Source organism: Camelus bactrianus, chromosome 13, assembly GCF_048773025.1.
Source record: "Camelus bactrianus isolate YW-2024 breed Bactrian camel chromosome 13, ASM4877302v1, whole genome shotgun sequence".
In the NCBI taxonomy this organism is placed as follows: domain Eukaryota; kingdom Metazoa; phylum Chordata; class Mammalia; order Artiodactyla; family Camelidae; genus Camelus; species Camelus bactrianus.
The window spans coordinates 70,855,070-70,878,614 of record NC_133551.1 but is presented as its reverse complement, the minus strand read 5'-3'; the positions used below and the strand labels follow the sequence as shown (position 1 = coordinate 70,878,614).

Sequence of the window (23,545 nt, the reverse complement as noted above, 5' to 3'; positions counted from 1 at the left end):
ACACACACACACACACACACAAGCACGAGCCTAAAAAGTGGCTGTTAACACCGCAGTGACCAGACGTATGTCAGCTGGATTTAAGCGTTCAGAAGTCAGACTAAAACATCGCTACCAGATTAACAGCTGAGCTGCCCATCTCCAACAGCAGTGGCCGGGTGGACAGAGGATTTCCCTACCTTTTCTAAAGAGGGGAGGAATCCAGTCAGTGAGGACCCTTCTCCTACATCCCCGCTTCAGCTGGACGTTCAGGGGCGAGGAGCCTCAGCCTCGCTGGTGGGTATAGCCGGGGCTGGGGATGGTGCTTGTTAAAACACCAACGTGGGGCCCACCCTCTTAATTTCTGGATAATAGGTCTGGATGGGGCTGAGAAGTCACGTTTCTAACGAAACCCCACCTTTGGAATCACTGTAGTAGGCTGAGCTGCTCCGTTTTTATTTTCTCTCTGAGGTTTTTGGAAAAACAGATTCTGCAGTGAAAACGACATGGTAACTGTCTGGACCTCATACTGTCTCGGGCTCCAGCAGGAGAGGAGCCTACGACTCCAGAAATGCATTATGAAGGTTAAAGTGAGCGGGGCACTGCCAGGGGCTGGGGCACAGAGCGCAACACTCAAGGGCACCGACAAACAGACATTGCAGTTCCATCACTTACGGCTGTGTGGCCTTGAAGAAGTTACCGCCCCTCTCTGAATCTGTCTCTTCCTCTAATGAATGGGTGCCACGATGATCTCTAACTCAGATGAAGCCCTGAGCCCAGAGCTCAGCGCAGAGTAAACCTCAATAAACCTCAGGGCTGTTGTTTGACGTTCAAAGACCACAGGCGTGATCAAGAAAACAGACGAGGCCACAACGGATGACCCAGACCTGAGGTGGAGTCTGCTCACGTGCCAGTCATTGCCTCTGCCTAGATGTGATGCTTTGACTGTCACCCAGCACCTTAGGAGCCAAACTTGGGCCGCCCCGCCTGGAGTTCAGCGCATTGGCTGGGACAAGCCTGCCCCCTGGTGGCCAATTTGACAATTATTTACGGGCGGCTATGGCTTCATGTTCAGGGTGTCTGGTTGGCACCAACTGTGGGCAGCAGAGGTGAAAAACAGGTTTTCTCCACCCAGTGATTTTCTGTTTGTTCTTGGAAAACACTTGAGGGTTGTTGGTGAACAGAGGTGTACGGATGCTCAGAGAATTCATGCCAGATTTTGAAGGCAAAGCCCTGTTGACCTACAAACCCTCTGGGACTCACCCCGAGGTCCCAGTTCTGGCCACACGTTACCTTGCTGGCAGCTCACTTCATGCGCTGGGCCTTGGGTTCTCCAGCTGAGGTCGCTGGGACCCCGGGGGTCCCCGGGTCCCTGCTGAAGCGGGCTTTCATGCTGGGCTTGGCTTTTCCTGGACTTGGACTCCCACAGCCACTGGAGGAGGAGCAGCTTGGTTGCATGTGGTTTCTGAAACCCAGCTGGGGGTTTTCCCGCCCCCTTCCCACTGCAGGATTGGGAAGTGGTACAAATCCCCAGCCTCAGGTCAAATCGCCTGGGTGTCTTTCTCCACGAGACACGAACCCCACAACCCCCAGGGCCAGGTAGGGGGAGTGAAGAATTGCAGGCAGGGACCGGGGAGACCTGAAGGGCACGGGACCTGTACTTCAGGGAAGCTGTCCCTGAGTTAATTTTGAGTGATGGCCTTTGGGGCTGTGGATTCAGTGTTGCTAGATCTTTCTTTTAATTCTTTTCCCCTAGGGGTACTGGAAAATAAATTATCATATAAATATCTGATTTTAAAATTCTGGCCCCAAATTTTATTTTTTAAAAACATTGTCCCATAACATGTCTGGGGACACATTTGGCTTTTGGGTTGCCACCCTGTAGCTTCTGATGTGGGGAAAACAGTCTAAAATGTCACTCTGGCCTGACCCACAATGACCCTGACAACATCAGAATGAAGCCACATGCCTTTGCTCTTCTGGGCCTGAGACCTGCATTGGTCAGTGGGTCTGGCTTTGAAATTACTGGGGCTGGAATCACCCTCGCACCCCTACAATCCTGCAACACCAGGTATAAAATACAAATTCCATGGGAGGCATTTGCAAATAGCTCTTGAATATATGTAAGATTTTATATGAATAGAATTATATTGCACGCGCTATTTGGTTTTTGATATATTTTTCACTCCATGATGTATTCATCTCAAATCTAACATCGCCCAGCAGACTCCATACTTTTTTTTTTCATACCTGCTCCTTTCCCATTCCTGCCAATCTCAGGAAGTCATGGCTAAACTCTAGAAGGTCCCTCAACTTGTCTTGCCCTCAAGCCTCACCTTCACCCTAAGAGCAAAGTGCTGCTGATTCTGCCTCAAGGACATCCTAAAAGCTGTCCCCAGGGCCACTCAAGTGCAAGCCAGGATCCCCTGCCAGGAGCAGCCTGTTTCCTTGTTAACTCCCCAGCGCGGTCCATCAGCAGCCAGGGAGACTGGAAAGTAGGCATCAAGTCATGTCATAACCTGACTCACAAACTTCAGGTCCCCTAGCAAGCCCCTGCCTGGGTGGTCTCGATCCATGCCCCATCCTCCTCTCCGTGGCTTCCCCCTAGTTCAAGGCCATACCATTCTTACCTTCCTTCTGGGAACCCATAGAGCAGCCAATTCTGGGCCCACAGTGCCCCCTGGTGGCAAGAGACTCAAGATGCTCTGGACAGCTGGGTGAGGGGGAAGCTTGGCAGAAGCCAGGCAAGCCAAGACAGGACCCTGGATTCAAAAAAGATCTTGGAAGAGCAAAAGCTTAGAAGAAGTCAAAGAAGGTTACTGAGGGGGAAAATTCTACCTTAGTCCCCTCTGAGATGCCGCCGCTCACCGGGTTGTGGAAATAGAGCTGGAACCAGAGAGTGGTTGGACTCAGGGTGGGCCAGAAGCTCCACTCCAGGGCCTCCCATCAGACCTGTGTCCACGTCTGTGCAGGAGAGGATGCTGAACATCCTGGGTCCTGGGCTCTGAGTCACCTCCTTCCTGCAGGCCCATGTCTTCCGTGGACAGAGAACAGGTGTGAGGGGCTCCTGGAGGAAGAGGTGGCATCAGAACAGCACATGGTGGGGGGGTGGGGGGTGTCAGTGACATGAATAGGAATGGGGGATGGGAGTTTGGGCTGAGACGGCCCTGAGGACAACCTGGCTGCATCCCAGCCCTCCCCACGTGCCTGCTTTTCATGATCTAAAGGCTTGTGTCCTAGAGCAGGCGTGGGGAGAGTTCCGAGATGGCCTCAGTGACTGTGCAGAGTGAGACCCAGGGGTGCTGGGGAGGAGATGCCAGGTGTAGACACAGGATTTGTGCTTCTTTTAGGAGTTCAGGGGGCATCATTTACTTCCTGAGACCTCCGTGACTTTTGCTGGTTTAGATTTTTTGCAGTGTTCCGTGACGCAGTGAGTGTTCCGAGAGTGAAGCACAACACGGAAAAGGCAGGGGATGAGCGGTTCAGGCACCGCGGGGTGGGGTGTGCAGTTCTGGGTCGGAGCTGGGGCTGGAACTGAGTCTCCTGGGTCCCAGCATGGAGAGGCCTCTGGGAAGCTACCCCTTCACCCCAGACCCTAGTTCTCTGCCTGATTTACCCCTTCCTCCAAGAAACACACTTCAGGTGTACCTGCATCCCGAATTTCTCTAACTCTGCCTATTTGCAGGGGACTGCATGCTGCCGACATCAGAATTCATACTAAATATCACTCAGGCAAAGTAGACACAGAGGTGGCCAACAGGTGCATAAGACAGATATTCAGCGTTACTAACCAGACAGATGCAAATCAAAACCACAAGTGACATCACCTCACACCATTTAGAACGGCCGCTGTTGAAAAGACAAGAGATAGTGAGTGTTGGTGAGGGTGCAGGGGACAGGGAGCCTTGTGCCCTGTTGTTGGCAACGCATGTTGGTGCAGCCACTGTGGAAACAGTATGGAGCCTCCTTAAAAACTGAAATAGAACAACCATATGATCCAGCAATTCCCCTTCTGGGTATATGTTTGAAGGAAATAAAACCACTTTCTTAAAAAGATATCTCAGACCTTAGTTTACTGCAGTGTGACCTACTGTAGCCAAGATATGGAAACCAATGTATCCATCAATGGGTAATGGAGAAAATACATACACATATATATATATGTGTATGTATTTTCTCCATTACCCATTGATGGATACATACATATATATATATATATATATATATATATATATATATATATATATATATATATATGAATACTATACTGTATATATATAAATATGTGGAATCTAAAACCCTAAACTCATAGATACAGAGAACATGGATTGGTGGTTACCAGAGGCAGGCTGGGAGGATGGTGTAGATGCATGAAGGCGGGCAAAAGACACAAACTTCCAGATATAAAATAAATAAGAAACGAGGATGTAAAGTACAGTGTGGTGATTAAAGGTAACAATACTGTGTCCGTTGCTAGGAGAATAGATCTTTAAAGTTCTTATCACACACACACACAAATTGTAACTATGTGAAGTCATGGATTAAGTAAACCGATGGTGGTACTCATTTGGCAATATAAACCTGTAACAAATCATTATGCTGTACACCTAAAACGAATACAGTATTAAATAGATGGGACAATATTACATACAAAATAGAATATTAAATGTAAGTTATACTCAATGAAACTGGAGAAAAGTATTCAGGGAACATATGCCAAAATCAAACTGAAGAAACGAAGTTATAGGGACAAGGCTTATAGGATGGAATACGAAAACAGACACTCGCACTTCTGGTTGTCTTGTAGGAACTAAGACGGACAGCTGAGGAGTGGGAGCGGGGCCGTGCCTCCCTGTGCTGGCCCTCACCACTCAGACCGCACCCGGCGTGCCTGGATGGTGGGTGCAGGATTAAAAATGATATAAGGAGGAAAGACTTGTCACCTAACTTTCTCACCAGTAGGGAAAAGCCACTGCTTTTATTTTTGGTAAATTTTCTTCCTAGATCAGCAGTTTTCAAGTTTCCGGTCACAAGACTCCTTTTTTTCTTTTAAAATGTATCGAAGACCCTAAAGAGCTTTAGCAAATGTGGGTTATATCAATTAACATTTACCACACTAATTAAAGTGGGAAAAGATTAAAATCTCTTTCCTTCCTTCAATTGTGTATCACAATACAACACCCATTACATGTGAATGTAATAATATATTTTCCCCAAAGTAGTTACATTTTCCAAAATTTAAAAAAAAAATAGTGACATGTGTCATCAAAAAATATAACAGGGGGGAGGGGATAGCTCAGTGATAGAGTGTGTGCTTAGCAGGCACGAGGTCCTAGGTTCCATCCCCAGGAACTCCACTAAAAAAGTTTTTTAAAAATAAAAATAATTAATTAAAAAATACATTAAAAACCTAATTACCTCCCTTCCCAAAAGAAAAATAAAACCAAAAGAATTTCAAAACTATACATGACAGCTTTATTGAGATATAACTTCTATACTATACAACCCATCCATTCAAAGGACACAGTCAATGGTTTTCAGTACATTTATGGGAGGCTGCGACTGTCACCACAACCGAAGGACAGTTTCATTGCCCGGAAGGAAACTCTATACCCACTAACGGTCATTCCCCATTTCCTCTCAGACCTCTTAGCACCTGGCAACCGCGTTGTGCTTTCTGTGTGTGGATTTCCCGATTTGGGATACTTCACATCAATAAAATTACATCATATGAGATCTTCTTCAGCCACTGTAAAAAATATTTGAAGTAAAGGTCACATAATACAAAAGTGAGTATTAACCATGATTAACCATTTTAACCTTGGCCACACTGAATGCGGCGTTTTTATTTTAGAACGTCTTTAGTTTCTAGCTTAATGCAAGAGAGAAGTCCTCTGAGGGCCCTCTTCCTGCAGAGCCTATGACTCTGGTTTGACGGCAGATGTAACAGCAGAAATCAAGCCTGTGCCATGTGGCAAGTGTGGAGCTTGGGGGACAGAGAGCTCAGGGGACAGAGAGCTCAGGGGATGTTGAGCTTGGTTCCCAAGGATCGTGGACCGCGGTGCATGACCACACTTTCTGTCCGATGATTCACAGCTCCAGCCTGAGAGGAGGCTGGAGGATGGAGCCGGGACCCTGACAGCAGGGAACTGACACCTTAAATCAGTGGTGTGGGGATGCTTCCTGGGCAGTGCTGGTGCCAGGAGACATCACTCCACCCCCAGTGCTGCAGCTGAGTCAGGGCTGAAGGAGGCCACGGCCCTGAGAAGAGGGAAACCTGCAGAGAAGGGCGAGGTCGCAGCCAAGTCCCAGGGGAGCCAGGAAAGGAGGCAGAGAGGCGATCCCTCAGGCTCACATGCCACCTTTAGTGAGCTTACCTGTGCATCAGATAAAGTGCACAGGCGATGAGGTGGGGCAGAGGCCACGCCTTGGTGGACATACCCCCAGAGCTCTGCTTCCGGAGCCCGTAGCACGGGTGCAGGGCTCCCCCGGCCTTCTTTTACCCCTTCCCCACATTCTAGGATGAAGCACGGCCTTCATGCAACCTGCTTCCTAGCCTTGAAAACACTTGGCCTCTCCTTGCCTCCTTTCCTCTCCTTTCCTCCCAGCCCCTGAGTCCCGGTACCCAGCGAGGAAGCACACACAGCTGCTGTCAGTGAGCGCCTGACCTTCTGGGGATTGCCCCCCGCGGCACTTCCAATCTCCCCGCTCCTCACGCAACTGGAAAGGGTCCTTCCTGCCCTCCTCAAGTCCCAGGCCCTGCAGGAGTCCTGAGACAGGGGTGAAAGGATGGCTGCCACCCCCTGCAGACCCCTCCCTTTCACAAGAGCGCCTTCACAGCAACCCTGTTACGATTCTCAAAAGTGCTGGTTCTCCCATCAGGACACACAGACCTGCTGGCAACATGGACCGGCCACCCAGGGTTCTTCCAAGAAGTTCTCCTGTCATGACTGTAGTACAGTCACTTAATTCCGAGCCCACTTGGGGGTTAGGGACCATTTCAAGCAAGTATTATTGGCTCAAGAGTGCTGTCACAGGACATCACGGGTGTCCATCCATGGATGTCCCACACTGGGGGTAAGGAGTGGTGAATGGGACTCAGGAGCCTAAGGTTCTGCTTTCTAGTTCTGTGTCCATTAATCACAGGACAGCCTGAGCTCACAGCATCCTTGCATGAGTCTGGCTGGGAAATCCACGCACGTGAAAGGCAGTGTTTCCCTGAATTAATAAACACACTGCAACTTTTATCCCCATCATCGTTAGTTTGAGAGTTTAGTCTGTCAACTTCAGGCTGACTTTGGTCACAGAAAAACGTCTTTTCTTCTCTCAGATGCCCTCTATCCCAACCCTCCACAAGATCTGAAGTTTACAGCAGAGAAAGGGTTTATTTACAAAGCAGCCAACAATGGAGGCAGGAGAACAAGTCTCAGATCTGCCTCCCCAAAGGCCAGGGAGTTGGCGTGTTTATGCGTGACAAGCACGGGGAGGTGGGAGGTGCAGACATAGGTGACTGAAGGCAGAAACAGGTGAGCGGCCTGCTGCTCTGTGCAGGCACACCTGAGTCACATGCTTCTTGGTGGGATACACACGCAGACGGTGGTGGCATCTGCATGATCTGAGGATGGAGTTTTTGGCCTTCTGATGTCAAATGGGCATCCACTGTACACTCAAGCACGCCCGGTTAAGTGGTCGGTAGTCTTACTGGTTTTAACTGGGCAAGACTGGCTGCATGCCCATGACATGAAAAAACAACTTAAGCAACTGTTACTACAGTGACCCCTGTGGCAGAGGCGTCATGTATAGCGGGTGGTTTAAGGTAACATGTGGTCTAAGCTAAGTGAAACTTGAGGGTGTGCAATTGACGGGAACAGTGAAGGCGAGCTTGACAGGCGAAGGCAGGTTACGGGGAGGGCTGTTCCCTCACCTACTGTCCTGCGAGACACGTTCAAGAATTTGTGAGTTACCGGTTTCTGTTAACCCAATGGGGCTGGTTTCAATTCCACGAGGGTGGGGCCCCTGTAACTCTGTAACTTTCACATCCTAAACTCTTTATCTAGATCCAGTGGGACCCTGGGAAAATGGTGAGCATGTCGGAGACATGATCAGAAATAATGAATGAAAAAGTGAAAGTTACATCTATACGGAATTTTGTGTAAGTGTGATTACATTGTAAAGTCAATCATGAGACCTCCACTTTACTTCCTACTGTACGGAGCGTCACCTTCTTAATGTTTTTTTGTGTCTTGTCCAAAAAAAAAATTGTGAGCGCACAGAGCACTTCATGGTTCCCCTCACACTGTTGCTATCCCGTTCTCCAGTGTCTTAGTTTGTCCAAGTCCTTGTAACAGTGTACCACAGAGTGGGTGGCTTAAACAAGGAGAATTTACGTCTGACAGTTCTGGAGGCTGGAGGCCTGAGATCAGGGAGCCGGCGTGGTCGGGCTGTGCAGAGAGCCAGCCTCCTAGTTTCCCCACGTGGTGGGGGTGGGGGTGCGCTCAGGTCTCCTCACTCCCTGATAAGGGCACTGACCCCGTCTTGGGGCTCCACCCAAGGCCTCATCCAAACCTAGTTATCTCCCAAGACCCATCTCCCAAGACCCCAGCACACTGGGGATTAAGGCTTCAAGACACGAATTGGTCCGGGGGCTGCGGCAAACACTCATTTCATAGCATCCCATCACCATAGAGAGGACTGTCCCCAGGGGACCAAGCCAGCAGCCCGGCGGGCATCCTGCTCTCTTTGCTCCCCCCCCACCCCCAAGCCTCCCGCACATGCCAGCGCTGCGTCACCTCCTATGGTCTGCACCTTGGTGGGTCTCCAACATGCTGGCTTCGTCCAAGCCTGTGAAGGCTGTGCTCTCACCATGCTCTCCCTTCGGGCTCCTGTGTCCCCTGCAGCTGGATCTCCCTGCCACCACCGCAGTGAGCAGGAGAGCATTAGTCACATCATGGAAGTCTCCCGAAGGATCCCCTCTTCACTGCAAGTCCCACGTGACCTGCCTGCTCCCTCCCTGCCCAGCCTCGGTGGCTTGCATTCTGTTCCTAATTTGGCCGAGCCCTTCACTACATGGTGGTTGGCACTGTCCACCCACAGCCCCAACACAGTGCCCTCAAACTGACAAATGTTCTTTGTTTGACCAAAATTTATTCAGCCTTCTGAACCTTCTCCGGGGATTATCTGTGCACTTCTTTGCAATACCCAATTTTAACAAGAACCCTAAGGCAGTCTGCAAGAATCCCCCAGATTCCTCTCTGCCCTCTCTTGGTATCTGATCATGCTGCGCTGCCTTCAACAAGAATTCTGTTCAGTGGTTCACCAGAATTCTTCCCAGAACTGATGGCTCCTCTTAGCAAAATTCCAGCCACCAACCCCCTTGCTCCTTGACCATGAATCCCCAGTTGTATCTATTGTAATGTGAATGGAGCCCGGTCCCATACTGGGGTCTCTTTTCCTCCATTGCCATAGTCCTGAATAAAACTTGCCTTCACCACTTAAAGCTCCCACAGCTGATTCCTGCTTAGGCGGGAAAGCTCTTTCAAATTCTTGTGTATCTGAGAATGAGCAACTTGGAGTCTGGCCTCTTTGTAGCATTCCATATCAGCCCTCGAGATTTCTTAAGGGAACTATTTACAAGTTGCCACTTTAAAATAATGATGTTGGGGGGGATCTCACAGCAGGTGGGACGCCGTAGGAACACCCCCAGCTTAGACTCTGCAGTTTCTCCATTTCCACTGTCATCACGTGAAGTTTGTCAGTCAGTCCTTTCCAACAGGTAGGCTGTCTGAGAACCCAGGGGTCCTTCTGATCCCTTCAACCAAGGCAATCTCTACCCGGCAGAGACCTTGGTTCACCAGCTTAAAAATGGGGAAAATAGCAGTGACGTCTAGATTGTCTGCGAACGTTACTGGAATTAGTCGATATAAAGTACTGACACCATTGCTCACCCAGCTGGTGTTTAATAGACGCATTTATGATTATTGTTGTTACAAATCTCATCCTGTTGCAGCTCATTAATAAAGAGGATGGATGGCGGGACTTAAAATGTCTATTGAGTACAATTCATTTTAATCCAATTTTATGCAAAGGCCACTTTTAGCCATGGAAGAAATGTGGAGAAAGGAATCTTCTGGAAAGTTATCAAGGTGGAGGAGACCCCTGAAAGAATCCCAGCTAGGCAGCCAGTGGTACACAAGGATTGTTTGGGCATCGCGTTAAATGGAGGGAGCAGGGTTGAAACACACGGAAAATTCTGGGGTGGGGGGAGGATCTCACTTTCTTTGTATCCTGAAACCTCAAAAGAATCTCCGTGTGATGCAGCCCAGGGTGGGAGCCATCCCTGGACACGGGAGACCCTTAAGCCTCAAATACAGCCCCTGACTTCTGTGGCCAAAGGTGCTGGTATTTGTGAACAGTGCTTACTCTGAAGGGAAAAACAGAATTTTGTTTCTTTGCTTAACAGCGTCACCTTGATCAGAAGACTTACCTGAGTTTGAGGAAACAGTAATTATCAAAATACACTTGGAAAAGGGCTGGTGGTTCTGCTCCCAAGGCCCCTGGAAAATGGCTGGACTCATTTGTCATCTGGAAAATGTCCTCATTGGGGGAAAAAAAAAGAAAACTTAAAGAAAGCATCTCCTGAGAGCAGCTGCCCACGGACGACAGGGTTAGGAGTGACTGGTCCACGTGTATGTCTCCCTCTGGCACCAAGTTCCCAAAGAGCCTGCAGTACCCGCCCTCGGTGGCCCTCAGACTTGGAAATGTCTGATTTCCAGGACTGGACACCGCTTCCTGGCTCACATTCTCAGATTTAGTTTTTGGGGTTTTTTTTTAATGCCAGTTTGCTGCCCTGATCCCAACTTTCCGGAAGGATACACCCTCAAAGATGACACTATCTCAGGCTGAAAAGGCTACAAACTGTACGATTCCAACCAAATGACATTCTTGAAAAGGCACAGCTACAGGAACAATAAAAAGACCATGGTTTCCAGGGGTTTGGGGAGAGGGAGGGAGGGAGGAATGAATAGCTGGAGCACAAGGGATTTTTAGGGCAATGAAATTATTCTGTACGATACTATAGTGGCTCCATGTCATTATGCATTTGTCAAAGCCCATAGAATGTACAACATCAAGAGTGAACCCTGATGTAAACTATAGACCTGGGGTGATAATAATGTGTCCATGTTTGTTCATCGATTGTACCAAATACGCCCCACTGATGAGGGATGCTGAGGGAAGGGGAGGATATATGTGTGGTTGGAGAGGGCTATGTGCAAGCTCTCTGTATTTTGTGCTCAATTCTGCTGTGAACCTGAAACTGCTCTAAAGTCTATTAAAAAAAAAACAAAAAAGATGACACTGTCTCCTCTTAGACACTCCCTTTTAATTTCTAAATAACACCCAGGGAAAAATCTTCACCTCCCTCCTTCCCAAGAATAAAAGTACCCTTTATTCCACAGTTTTGCAGACAATCACAGGGTCCTTTTGGGAAGGCCCAGCTCCACACCGCCCAGCCCCCACCCCCACTGCTCATTGCGATTTTGACCCGTCCACCTTCAGAGAAGGCTTGGATTAAGGCTGGAAAATCAACCACATCCCCCAAAGCACTTCCCTTGCTCCCTGAATAGGTTCACGAAGTCCTGTGCTTCTGACATGACACTTAAGTGACCCCTGATATGGGGGTAAATGTATTTTGTTTCCTTTGTAAATGACACCCCTGTCTTCATGAAGCTTTTAAATTCAGGGACATTTTGATAATTTTGGCATTTCCCCTAAAATGATGCTTTCAAGTTTCATTTTTCCTCTCCAATGTCAGGAAACCATAATGCTGCCCTTGTCTCACATCCACCGCCCTAAATGTCCATATCGGCATAACTCATCCATGTGTGTGGAGTGAATGAATGAAAGAGTCCTTGGTTCCCACCCTGCCTCGTTCTTTTTCTTTGCTGGATGAATATCTGACTCAGCAAGTAAACTGGGGAAAGATGAAGATCCAATCAGGATCAGTCTGATGGGCAGTCTGGAATCTAATCAAGTGACCCTTCCTGATTGACAGTTAGTAGCCAGAAAGAGGGATGATGGGATTAGAAAGGTCTATAAAAACCTCAGGCACCAAAGAAGAGATGCAGAAGCTTCTGGCTCTGGAGTCACTGGCTGGGTTCTCACCGGCTCTGCAGACTGAGCACCCCGCCAGCCGCATCCCAGCAAGTAAGTTACCAAGCTCGGATAGGACGCCCTCTTCTTACCCATGGTTAGCTCATCTTGAATGGGGCCCGGGATGGCGGGGAGAGGTTTTTAAATATTATTTCTTTTCAGACCAACAGATTTAAGGTTTGGTTTTGCCTCTATGTGTGGTTTTGCCTGCGCCCCGAACGTTTTGATTTGTGCTTTGGTTTACATCGTTGTAAAATGTCTTAAGCAAGCAGATAGTCTTAATCAAAAACACCTGTTTGGAATTTTATTTCTTGCAATTTAAAATGCTGATTTTGTGCACAAAGGGCATTCATTTTCGGGGTATCTCCTTAATCTTTACCAGCCAGGTGAACCGTGGTAACTGACGATGTAGGCTCGGTGGGTCCACGTGATGCCCCTCTTCGGGGCTCTAAGTGGTGGTCTGAAAGTCTTCCCCTCAAAAAGTTTGCAGTTAGCTTTCAGGCTAATGGTACCCACTTCCAGGGGACATGAACCACAGCAGTGGGTGGAAGTGAACGGGCTAGTGGTTATCTTTCTTCCTCCTCAGTACTTGTGAGACGCTTGTTCTGCATCCAGGAAGGAAAGAGCTCTAGCTTTGTGCCCACGGAGCCTAGAGTGGAATCGGGGTACACTGAGGCTCCTCCATCATTCCCAGGGCTGTGACTTTGGCCCTGAGCAGCTTCCTCTGAAGGGTGGGGAGACAGACTAAGGTGTGCTCATTCCTGGCCTGAAATGAATGTCTTGTCCTCTGGAAGTTTCTACAGGATTCCTTTTGGAGCAGAGTCAGGATGAGTGCCTGGACCCCACCCCGACTCCTGGACCTGGCGGGAACCAGCCTCCTGAGGGACAACGAGGCCTCGGCCATCGCTGCTCTGGAGTACCTGCCCACCGAGCTCTTCCCATCTCTGTTCCTGGAGGCCTTCTTTGGGAGACGCATCGAGACCCTGAAGGCCCTGGTGCAAGCCTGGCCCTTTGTCCGCCTGCCTCTGGGGGGCCTGATAGAGTTGCCTCATGTGGGGCCATTACAAGCTGTTCTGGATGGGCTCGATGTCCTGCTAGCCCAGAAAGTTCGCCCCAGGTGAGTCTGAACTAGGTAGCCTGTAGGGTCCTGTGCGTCCCTGAGGAGACAGCTGGGGTGAGGGGAAGTGCGTGGCCAAGGGAGGGACCAGAGGCTCTGATGATACCAACAAAGAAGCTCAGAGGCCTTGGCCACTGCGGAGCTCACTTTGGGCAATGCCTTCCTGCAGTGCAGGAGCGCCTAAGCGCAGGGCACTTTAACAAAGATGCACCACCTTCTCCCAGTGATGCTTAAAGGTACTTAAAGTGGAGAACCAGGAAGGATAGGAGGGGAAGGGTGATGGAGGAAAGTGAGGCAGAGAAGGAAGAGGGCAAGGCTGCACCCAATGTCAGGAATGTAAAGAGAGAGCACAGGAATTCCGGGCATCTGTGTCTAAATTCTGAGTCTGTGGCTTCATTCAGCGTGGATCTTACTGCATCCCAGCCAACCTGCTGTTTCCCTACAGGAGGTGCAAACTGCGGGTGCTGGACTTACGGAACACTGGCCAGAAATTCTGGAGCATGTGGTCTGGAGAAGGCACTCATGTGTGTTCAAGGTCACGGATGGCACCAGTGGCTGAGGACAGGTCGAGGACAAAGCAGCCCTTGGCTCCCTTGAAGGTGTTCATAGACCTTTATCTCAAGAAAAGGACCCTGAATAGATTCCTCACCTACTTCCTCAGGTGGGTGGAGCGGAGGAAAGGTTTGATTCACCTGTGCTGCAAAAAGCTGAAGATCGTTTCAATGCCCGTGGGAAATGTCATGAAGGTCCTGAGTCGTGTGCAGCTGGACTGTCTCCAGGAGGTGCAAATGGACTGCACGTGGCGCCTGTCCGCCCTGGCCGGGTTCGCGCCTCTGCTGGGCCAGATGACTAGTGTGCAGAGACTCCTCCTCTCCCACATTAACGTGTCTGCCTTTGAGGAGCAGGACCAGCAGCATCTTGCCCAATTTACCTCTCAGTTCCTCAGGCTGCACCACCTCCGGAATCTCCATATAGAATCTCCCTCTTTCCTTGAAGGCCGCCTGGACCAGATGCTCAGGTGAGAGGGGATCACTGGCCGTGTTTCAGGGAGCACAACAGTAGACTGTCACATGCATCGTCTCCTTTGCTGCTCTGTCCCGAAGCGTAGTGCCACATAACCAGACAAATCAAGGCAGGAAGCCAAACTGGTCCAGCGCTTTGGAAAGGACACCAGGCTAGGAAGGTTCAGATTGTAGACTGGGGTGTTCTGATCTAGTAACGGAGGGTTTGTGATTTCTTCCATAGGAAGAGATGTCTGTGTTCAAATGACCTAAAAAAAAAAAAAAAAAAAAAGATAAATGAAGAGGCTATTGAAGAGGGGAAACCACATGAGACCAGAGTATTTCTAAAGAGATGTTCTGTGCTCACCAGGTCATGACCACAATGAGCCTGTCTCAAGTTCCCTGTCTGTAAAAAATTACTTTGTGCTCCAGATAAGGTAGTTAATATATGGAAAATACATCATTCTGGACAGGATGGTTAGCAGCTGGAGCCAAAGGAATGCTAAAAAGTGGTAGATGGTTTGCAGATGATGCAGGGATGTAAGTCAGCCCTGGCAGACAGGCAACCCCAGTTGATGCTGAGAGAGCTTGCCCAGGTTGGTCCTTCATGCATGTCTCCAACAAGCCTCACCTGGCCCAGAGACATGGGCGTCAGGAGCCCAAGCAAGTGCTGAAGGAAGCCTTAGCTGAAAGCATTTTTTAGAATCTCATTTCCCTTATTAAAATTCAGTTATAACAACACTGGATTGAACAGTGTGTCAGGATCTCCTCTGAGCATATTATCTTCATCCCCACAAGGAAGTAAGGTTTAGTCCGCTTGACAGACGAGGAGAGAGAGCTTTCAACATTCTATGTACTTGACTCAGTCACATAGTAAATGTGAGAGGATTCAGCCTGAAGTGAGACTGGGCATCCTGTGCACTGACCTTCATCAGATGGTCAGAACGACCAGGTCCTTGGCCAAATCATTTGTCTCTCACCTGGGGGCCACCTGGCATCTGGTTTTCCAAAGACTAATTGCTTGGTTTCTTTTCAGGTTCCTGAAGACCCCCTTGGACAACTTCTCAATAACTAACTGCCAGCTATCGGAATCAGACTTGACCCACCTGTCCTGGTGCCCGAACATCAGTCAGCTAAAGGGCTTGGATCTGAGTGGTGTCACCCTGACCGACTTCAGCCCTGAGCTGCTCCAAGTTCTGCTGGAGAAAGTTGCAGTCACCCTGCAGGAACTGGACTTAAACCTGTGTGGGATCACGGACTCACATCTGGAGGCCATCCTGCCCGCCCTGAGCCGCTGCTCCCAGCTCAGGACCTTGAGCCTGGGCGGGAACCTCCTCTCCATGGCCGTCACGGAGAAGCTGCTGCGACGCACCGATGGGCTGCCCAGTCTCTGCGCTGAGTTTTACCCCGCCCCTCGGGAGAGTTACAGCCCTCAAGGAGTTCCTCTCCGAGGGAGAATTGCCCAGCTGCAGGCTGAGCTGATGGAGATCCTGAGAGACCTGGGACGTCCCAGGACCATCTGGCTTAGCCTCAGCTTCTGTCCTTACTGCGGGGATGACATATGTGACCACATGGAGCCCATCGTGTACCGCTGCAGTACCCCCGCCTAGTTGGTTGTCTCCATCAAAAGCTTTCTTCTGGGTGCGTGGAAACTGAAACCTAGGACATAGCTGCATTATGAGGGGAACACAGCCCCGTGGTTTCAGACATCTGCTCAGTGTGAATGGGGAAAGGAGAGGCGATCCAGCGGGGGTGCAGGCTCGCAGGGGAAATGCTGACTCAGGGGGTTGATGGGACTTGCGCGGACATGTATCTATAGAGTCAGAACGATGAATCTAAATTTCTGGAGGGAAATATGGGCTTGAGGTGCACATGTTGGACTGACCCCTATGTGTACGGTTGTAAAGAAATGGTCAGAAATAAAGAGACCCTTGGTGTAAACCGACTCCTGCCCTCCATTGTGTATTATTCTGTTTTCTCAGTTTGCATCTCAGGAATCTCCAGCTACTGAATTAAAAAAAAAAAAAAAAAAAAAGGCACTGAGTTGTCTGTGAGCTGAAACCCTGCCACTCCCATCAGTTCTGTCTTCTGTCTGGGGCATCTCTTACCTCCTTATTTATTTCTGTGGCTGTTCAGTTAGTTAATCACACACTAAGAGGATCACACTCAGTGGCCAATGCACTGGAGTGAAGGGCTCTTGGCAGGGCTGACTCACTGCCAACTCAGATCATGACACGGACATGAGAATTCGTCATCTTTCTCCATGTGGGTCCCTAATTCTCAATTCCGGGCCATTCTGTGCACTGGGAAAGGTCTTCACTACATAAGTAATGGACCCGCTTCTGAAAGGGCTCGTCCACACTGCAGATGAGCCAGAGCCTCGTGTCCTCACCAACCCACACCTGCCATGGGAGGGCAGTGGTTCTTGAATTAAACCACTTGTAGCCAGTAAAGAGTAAAACCACCAAGTTCCTTCTAGGGAAATACTAAAATGTACAGGTATAACATGATTTCGTTATTTCTAAGCCATATGAAATTATATCCTTTGGTGGGGGTAGGTCATGTCATTGAGAGACTAACATTATCCCCCTCCACCCCGCTGTCTCTCCCTATCAGGGAAGACTAGCGTAGCATGTTTTATCATCCACATATCAGGAAGTGTCACAAAATACTTGTTACACAGATCTTATGACTCCTACTCGAGCCTCTCTGCCCTCAGTTCCACATCCCCAGAATCAACGACTGCAGATGGGGCTGCGCTGTACTAACATACTGATAAATGCCCCCATGTCAGTGGACCTGAGCAGTTCAAAGCCATGCTGTTCATGAGTCGTCTCTCTCTATATATATATATTAGGTAGGATTTGTTATGGGAACAGGCTCTGAAAGCTAGAGAACCAGCAAAGCCGGTTTTATAACGCAGACTGAGGCTAAAGGCTGAAACCTAGGGGAGCTGGTGACGGAACCCCAGGGCTGAGAAGCAGGGGACCACGGGTGTAAGTCTCAGAGCCCCAGGTGCCAAGAGCCAGAAACTCCAACGTTCATAAGCAAGCAGGGGGGCGGGAGGCGGGGGCGGACATGCCATCTGGTTCCATTCAGGTTGCCAAGGATAGGATGATGCCCATCCACACTGGTGAGGGCAGGTCGCTTCACCTCCTGCAGATTTCAGTGTCAACCTCTTCCAGAAACACCACCTCAGAAACACCCGGAATTGATGTCATATACAATTAACCATCACGGGGACCATAAACCAAGGGCTTATGACGCCTGCTGAAGATTCAGGGCTGGTATTGTTGGCTCTGGGGATGGAGTGGGTGTTGGGGTGGTGGGGACCTTAGGCAAAAGGCACAGGTTCCCCGTAAAATGGCAGTAATGATGCACACAGCTTATGGGTCCTTGTAGGAGCAATGAGATGAAGCACCTTGAGGTGCTGACCCTGGACCTGGCATACATGAGCAGCTGGATAAATGAGACTTTTCCTTACTTTCCCTCCTAGCAGACTCACCACCCCTGCCCCAAGGAGTCTCCATTCCTCAAGCTCACCCTCTTCCTACAACATTAAGGAAATAAGGAAGGACTCAGCACTTACATGAGGCCACTGATGAGTCTGTATTGTTTGGCATTCTAAAAAAAGTGCTGTAAGGTAAATGCTAGTATAAATATTTGCCCTGTGATTTATATAAATATTAAAGGCTCAAATTGTCTTTCAAAATTGTAAAGGAAATTTAGTGTTTTTAAAGGAAGCATGTGAATATTTTTTAAAATGTGTAACTTGGTTTGGAGCCTCAAAAGCAAAAAGTCTTTAAAACTGATCTTAATGATCATTCAACAAAAATTGTTCCTTCTTTAAAAAATATTTAGAATAATAAAATTTCAGAGATGGAAGAATTGTATTATATTTTTAAAAATAAATTTTGTGTATTTTGGAGCAGTTTTATGTTCTAAGTGAAATTGAGTGCAAGGTACAGAAAGTTTCCATTTAAGTCTTGCCCTCACCATGTGCACAGCCTCCCCAGCTACCAACATCCCCCATCGGACTGGTACAAGTTTGTTACAATCGATGAACCTACACTGACACATCATTATCACCCAAAGTATGTCGTTTACATTAAGGTTCACTCTTGGTGTTCTACATTCTATGAGTTTGGGAAAATGTATAGTGATGCATTTCCACCACTGTAATATCACACAGAGTAATCTCACGGTGCTAAATATCCTCCTTGCTCTGCCTAGCCAGCCCTCCTCTGCCTCAACCCCTAGAAACAATTGATTGTTTTTTGCTGGTCTTAGAGTTTGCCTGTTCCAAAATGTCATGTAGTTGGAATCATACAGTATGTAGCCTTTTCAGATTGGGTCTTTGACTTAGTAATAGATATTGAAGGTTCCTCCTTGCCTTCTCATGGTTTTATAACATTCCTTTGCGGGGAGGGCACAGCTCAGTGGTAGAGCATGTGGTTAGCATGCAGGAGGTCCTGGGTTCAATCCCCACTACCTCCATTTAAAAAAAAAAAAGAACTTAAAAATTTCACTTGTTCAAATTTATCAGTTTGCTTATTAATTCACTTACTGAAGGACATCTTGGTTGTTTCCAAGTTTTGCCAATTATGAATAAAGCCGCTATAAGCGTCTGTGTGCATTTGTGTGTGTGTGTTGGGGGGGGGGCATAAGCTTTCAACTCATTTGACCAGATACCAAGGAGAGAGATTGCTGGAATGTAGGATAAGGGCATATATTACAGTTATTTTTTTAACTTGGCAAACTCATCTGCTGGACAGAGACTGTCCCCTAAAGGACAGGGACTGGGTCTCCAGCACCCTGTGGTCCCACAGCCAAATACGGAGCCTGACTTTTCAGTAAGTGGTTATAACAACATGGTCCATGGAAATCTGTATCACTGTTTATAGTCAAATGTTATTTAACGTTAAAAGCAAATTTGGGGGAAGTCAGTATTAGCTGGCTGCCCATAGTATAAACATGTGGGCTATAGAAGAAATAGCATTTGTGGTCAATACATATGTACCTATAAATTATATATGAAAAAACTGCTTTTGTTTTCCACGCTTTTGTTGGCTTTGCCCAAGTAACACAGGACAACATTCTCAATGTAGCACAATAATGCAGACAGAAGAAACTTCTCTCCTGTCCTTTCTCCTCATCCCAGGACCCTCTCGGGAGGGTTCAATTTAGTGCATCTTTTGGACTTCCACCTGACTTTCTATACAACTAAATGTGCATGTAGATACATCTGGTTTCTTCTTCCTGTGTAGAAAAAGCATCTTATTGTAGTTTTGATCATCTTGCTTTTTTTAAACTTAAGGTTAGGTCTCAAGGATCAGCCTTCATTCCTATTAGCTGGGATATCGTATTCCATAAGATGAACGGTCTACAGTTTAACCCTTTGTCTGTTTATGTAAATTTAGTTTAGCCTAATTATTTATGCCATTACCAACCATAGAGTGCAAAACTTCTTGTCCCCACCAAAGATTCTCACGTATGATGCCAGAATTTTATTTAAAATCTTCAAGTGAGCAGTGCATTGCCCGGTGCAGGGACAGCACAGTGCAGTTTTCAAGAGCCCTGACAAACAGACGCGCCTCAGAATTCTGGTTCCACCACCTGAAACCGTGACCTTGAAGAAGTTACTGTCCCTCTCTGAATCTCTCTTTTTCTTGAGCGGGTAGCGTGATGGTCTCTAACTTGGATAAAATCACTGAGCCCAGAGACTGGTGCAGTACAAACCTCCATAAATAGCCATATTCAACAACTATAGGTGTAAACAGGAAAAGAGCCAACGCCACAGCGGACGGCCCAGCGGTGAGGCAAGGTCCCATCCCCTGCCAGCTGTCCCCAGCGCCGAGGCAGGATGCTCAGACTGTAAAACCGGGCACCTTAGGAGCCACGCCTGCCTGCCCCTCTTGGAGCCTGGCCCATTAGAAGGGACAAGCCTGCCCTCGATGGCCAATTGATCACCAATTTGCAGGTGGCTATGGCTTCAGGTTCAGGGTGTCTCTGATTGGAAATCATCCTGGGAGCAGATGTGAAAATAATTCAAAACCAGATTTCACCGACCCCAGCGATTTTCTGTTTGTTCTTGGAGAACATGTGGGGGCTGGCGGTGAACTTGGCTGTACCAATGCTCAGAGAATTCACGAACATGAATTTGAAGGCAAAGTCATGTTGCCCTGCAAGCCCTGTGGGACTCACTCCCAGGTCCCAGTTCCAACCAGACTTGACCTTGCTGGCACCTCACGTTGTGTCCTGGGCCTCGGGCTCTTCATCCGAGAAATAAAATTTCTGTGCGCTCTCCAGGGAAACGTGGCTAAAACTGCAATTACAGGGGTGACTGCTGAATCCGGCTTTCAGTCAGGGTTTTGGTTTTCCTGGATGAGGGTGTCCACAGCCGCTGCAGGGACAGCTCGACTGTGTGCAGTTTCTGTGACCCAGCCCTCCAGCTCCTAGGCTAAAGTCTTCCCACCCCTTGTCTACTGCAGGAGGGGGACATGCTTTTCATTCGCTCCCTGGTAAAACCCCCACCTCAGGTCAAATTGCCGGGACATGTTTCTCCATGAATGAGACACGAACCCAGCAAAGCCCAGGGCCAGGTGAGAGATGAGTGAAGAATTCCATGTGCGGTCAGGGAGACCTGGAGGGCACAGGACCCGCTTCACGGAAGCTGCCCTTCAGTTCTTGTCCAGTGATGCCCTTTGGGGATGTGCGTTCACTGTTACCAGAATTTTCTTTTAAAATTCTCCCCAAGGAACTTTGGAGAGTATATTGTCATATAAAATCTGCTTTTTAAACTCTGACTACAAATTAAATTTTTTTTTACACATTGTCCTCAAACATGTCTGGGGACACATTTGGTTCTGGGGTTCCCTCTGATTTGGGAAAACAGTCCAAAACGGCACTCTGGGCTAACCCAGAGGGACCCTGATGAGACAGAAGAGAAACCACATGCCTTTGCTTCTCTGACCGGATGCCGGCCTTGGCTGGGGGGTGCCGACTTTTAAATTCCTGAGGGCAGAATGCCCCTTGTAATTCCACAGTCCTGCTCCTCCAGGTATAAAATACAGAATCCACGAGAGGCAATCACAAGTAGCTCTTGCACGAGTACACATGCGATTATGTGGACAGAATTACGGGCTTCTTGTGTTCCTCTGCAGTTGATTTTTTTTAAAACGCAATGATGTAAATAACTGAAATCTAAATGCCAACACACTCCACACTTTTTTTTTTGGTAGCTGCTTCTTTCCCATTCTTCTCGTTTCTTAGGAAGTTGCAACCAACCTCTAGCAGGTTCCTCAGCCCCTGTCTTACTCTCATTCCTCATCTTGATTCTAAGAGCAAAGTGCTGCCAATACTGCCTTCAGGGGTCCCCAAAACTGTCTCTGTGGCCACTTAAGTGCATCCAGGATCCCCTGTCAGGAGCAGAGAAGGGTCTGACGCTGCCATCACTGCTTCCTCCTTACCTCCCCCAGATTAGGTTCAACAGAGGCCCACAGACTGGAAAACACGCATCAGGTCACAGCCCTACTTACAAAATTCAAGGGGTCCCCGGCAAGCCCTTGCATGGGTGGTCTCACCATAGCAGCCTCACCTCCTCTTCCTGCCTTTCCCCTCATTCAAAGCCATGCATGCCTCTCACCTTGCTTCTGGGACCCTCCACAGCAGCCATTTCTGGGCTCTCAATGCCCTTGTGTGTCCTGAAACTCAAGATCCTCCGGACAGCTGGGCAACGGGTGCGGCCTGGAGGAAGCCAGGGGAGGGAGGGCAGGACAGGAGATTCAGAGAAAACCTGCGGGAGCTAAAGCTCGGGCAAAGATGAAGAGTGTGACCGAGAGAAGTCAGTCTAATTTAGTCTAATTCGGTCTCCTCAGGGACTGTGCCTGCTTGCAAAATTATGGGAAAGGAGCTGGAACCAGAGAGCTGCTGGTCTCAGGATGGGCCTAAAGCTGGTCTTCAGGGATTCCCATCAGACTTGTGCCAACTAATGAACACACTCCCTGTTTGTCTCTTCAAGGGTTAGGTCACCAGCCACTGCAGTTGTTGATCTTGACACACCCCCAAAGGATTTTAGGGTGCAGATTGGGAGCGAGGCACTCTGTGCTTTGGGAAAGAGTGGCAAAAAGCCTTTCAGAATCATTCACTGGGACATCTCTCTGCTCCTTGTGACGTGCACCAACCTCGTGACCAGCAGCAGCTTCCACGGAGAGGCGTCCTTGATGGTACATACCACCCCCTCGCCACCAAAATTGTATCTACGCTGACTTGCCGCTCACCTCTGCATATCTTCAGAGCTATCCGAGAGGCTGTCTCCCGGCCTCAGTAATTCCCCAAAGTAAACTGCACTCAGAGCTCTCGTGTTGCGCATTTATTTTTCAGCTGATATCTTGGTGTCCACCGGGGATCAGGAGCAGAAAATGCTCCTCCTTCCCCAGTGAGGGCATGGGGCCTCAGCACCAGCAGAGGCTCAGTGCCTGTCCACCTCCTGCTGAGTTTAGGCGAACTCGGGTGAGTCTTTCCTGGTTCTCAGATCTCCTGGTTATTTGAGATTTCTGAGTTTTATTTAGCTGTGTGTAACAGGTACCGGGACCTCCCAGTTAAGATACTGGGGGTTCCCCTCCCAACTGAAAGATACTGGAGGAGCCTGCTTAAAAGACACCAGGAAACAGTACTCCCCCGTGAAAGTTACCAGGGGAAACCAGTGATCTGAGCACCCAGGGGGGTTTTAGGTGACGGGAGCGAGAAACCCAGACACGTAAGAAAAATGATAAAACTCTAGGGTGACACCTGGTGGAGTTATGCTCACAAGCAGTAGACTGGCCCTCTAGACAGTTTCATCATGAAATTTTATCTCAGACAAATTTAACTTTAAAATGGGAGATAGAGTCTCTCAAATAGAGAAATGAGGGGCCTCAGAAAGCCAACATCAGGCTAACCCCCCAGGCAGGCTTATGTACGTACAAAACTTTTACTTGCAAGTAACGACTTCATTGGAAATGACAGGATAATCTTGCACTGAAAATGGCCAAGATAGGGCTCTTTTATTGCATACACTGTGAAGTTCAAGAAAGCCAGCCTGATAAAAAAAAATCTTTTCAGAATTCTGACCCCGAGGGAGCAAGTCCTGCAAGAATTGGCTTTTCTTTGCCTGTGTCTTAGGAAGTAAATGCCCTACCAGGGCTCCCAGAAACACCCCTCTCATCTAGACCGCCTCTAATTCCTGACACTGAGGGGAAAAGCAGAAAAGGCCTTTTCAAATGTAACTTATTCCAACTGTTATTTACAGAGTAGTGAG

At 48.5% G+C, this 23,545-nt stretch overlaps 1 protein-coding gene across 1 annotated transcript; it reads left to right on the top strand.

Annotated features, from left to right (window-relative positions):
* Nucleotides 1-12,956: 12,956 nt before the first annotated feature.
* LOC105071152 (PRAME family member 15-like) lies at nt 12,957-15,857 on the top strand. Its single transcript, XM_010957783.3, has 3 exons — nt 12,957-13,246; nt 13,692-14,264; nt 15,284-15,857. Exons 1-3 carry the CDS (start codon nt 12,957-12,959, stop codon nt 15,855-15,857), a joined length of 1,437 nt encoding a protein of 478 aa, XP_010956085.3.
* Nucleotides 15,858-23,545: the final 7,688 nt, after the last annotated feature.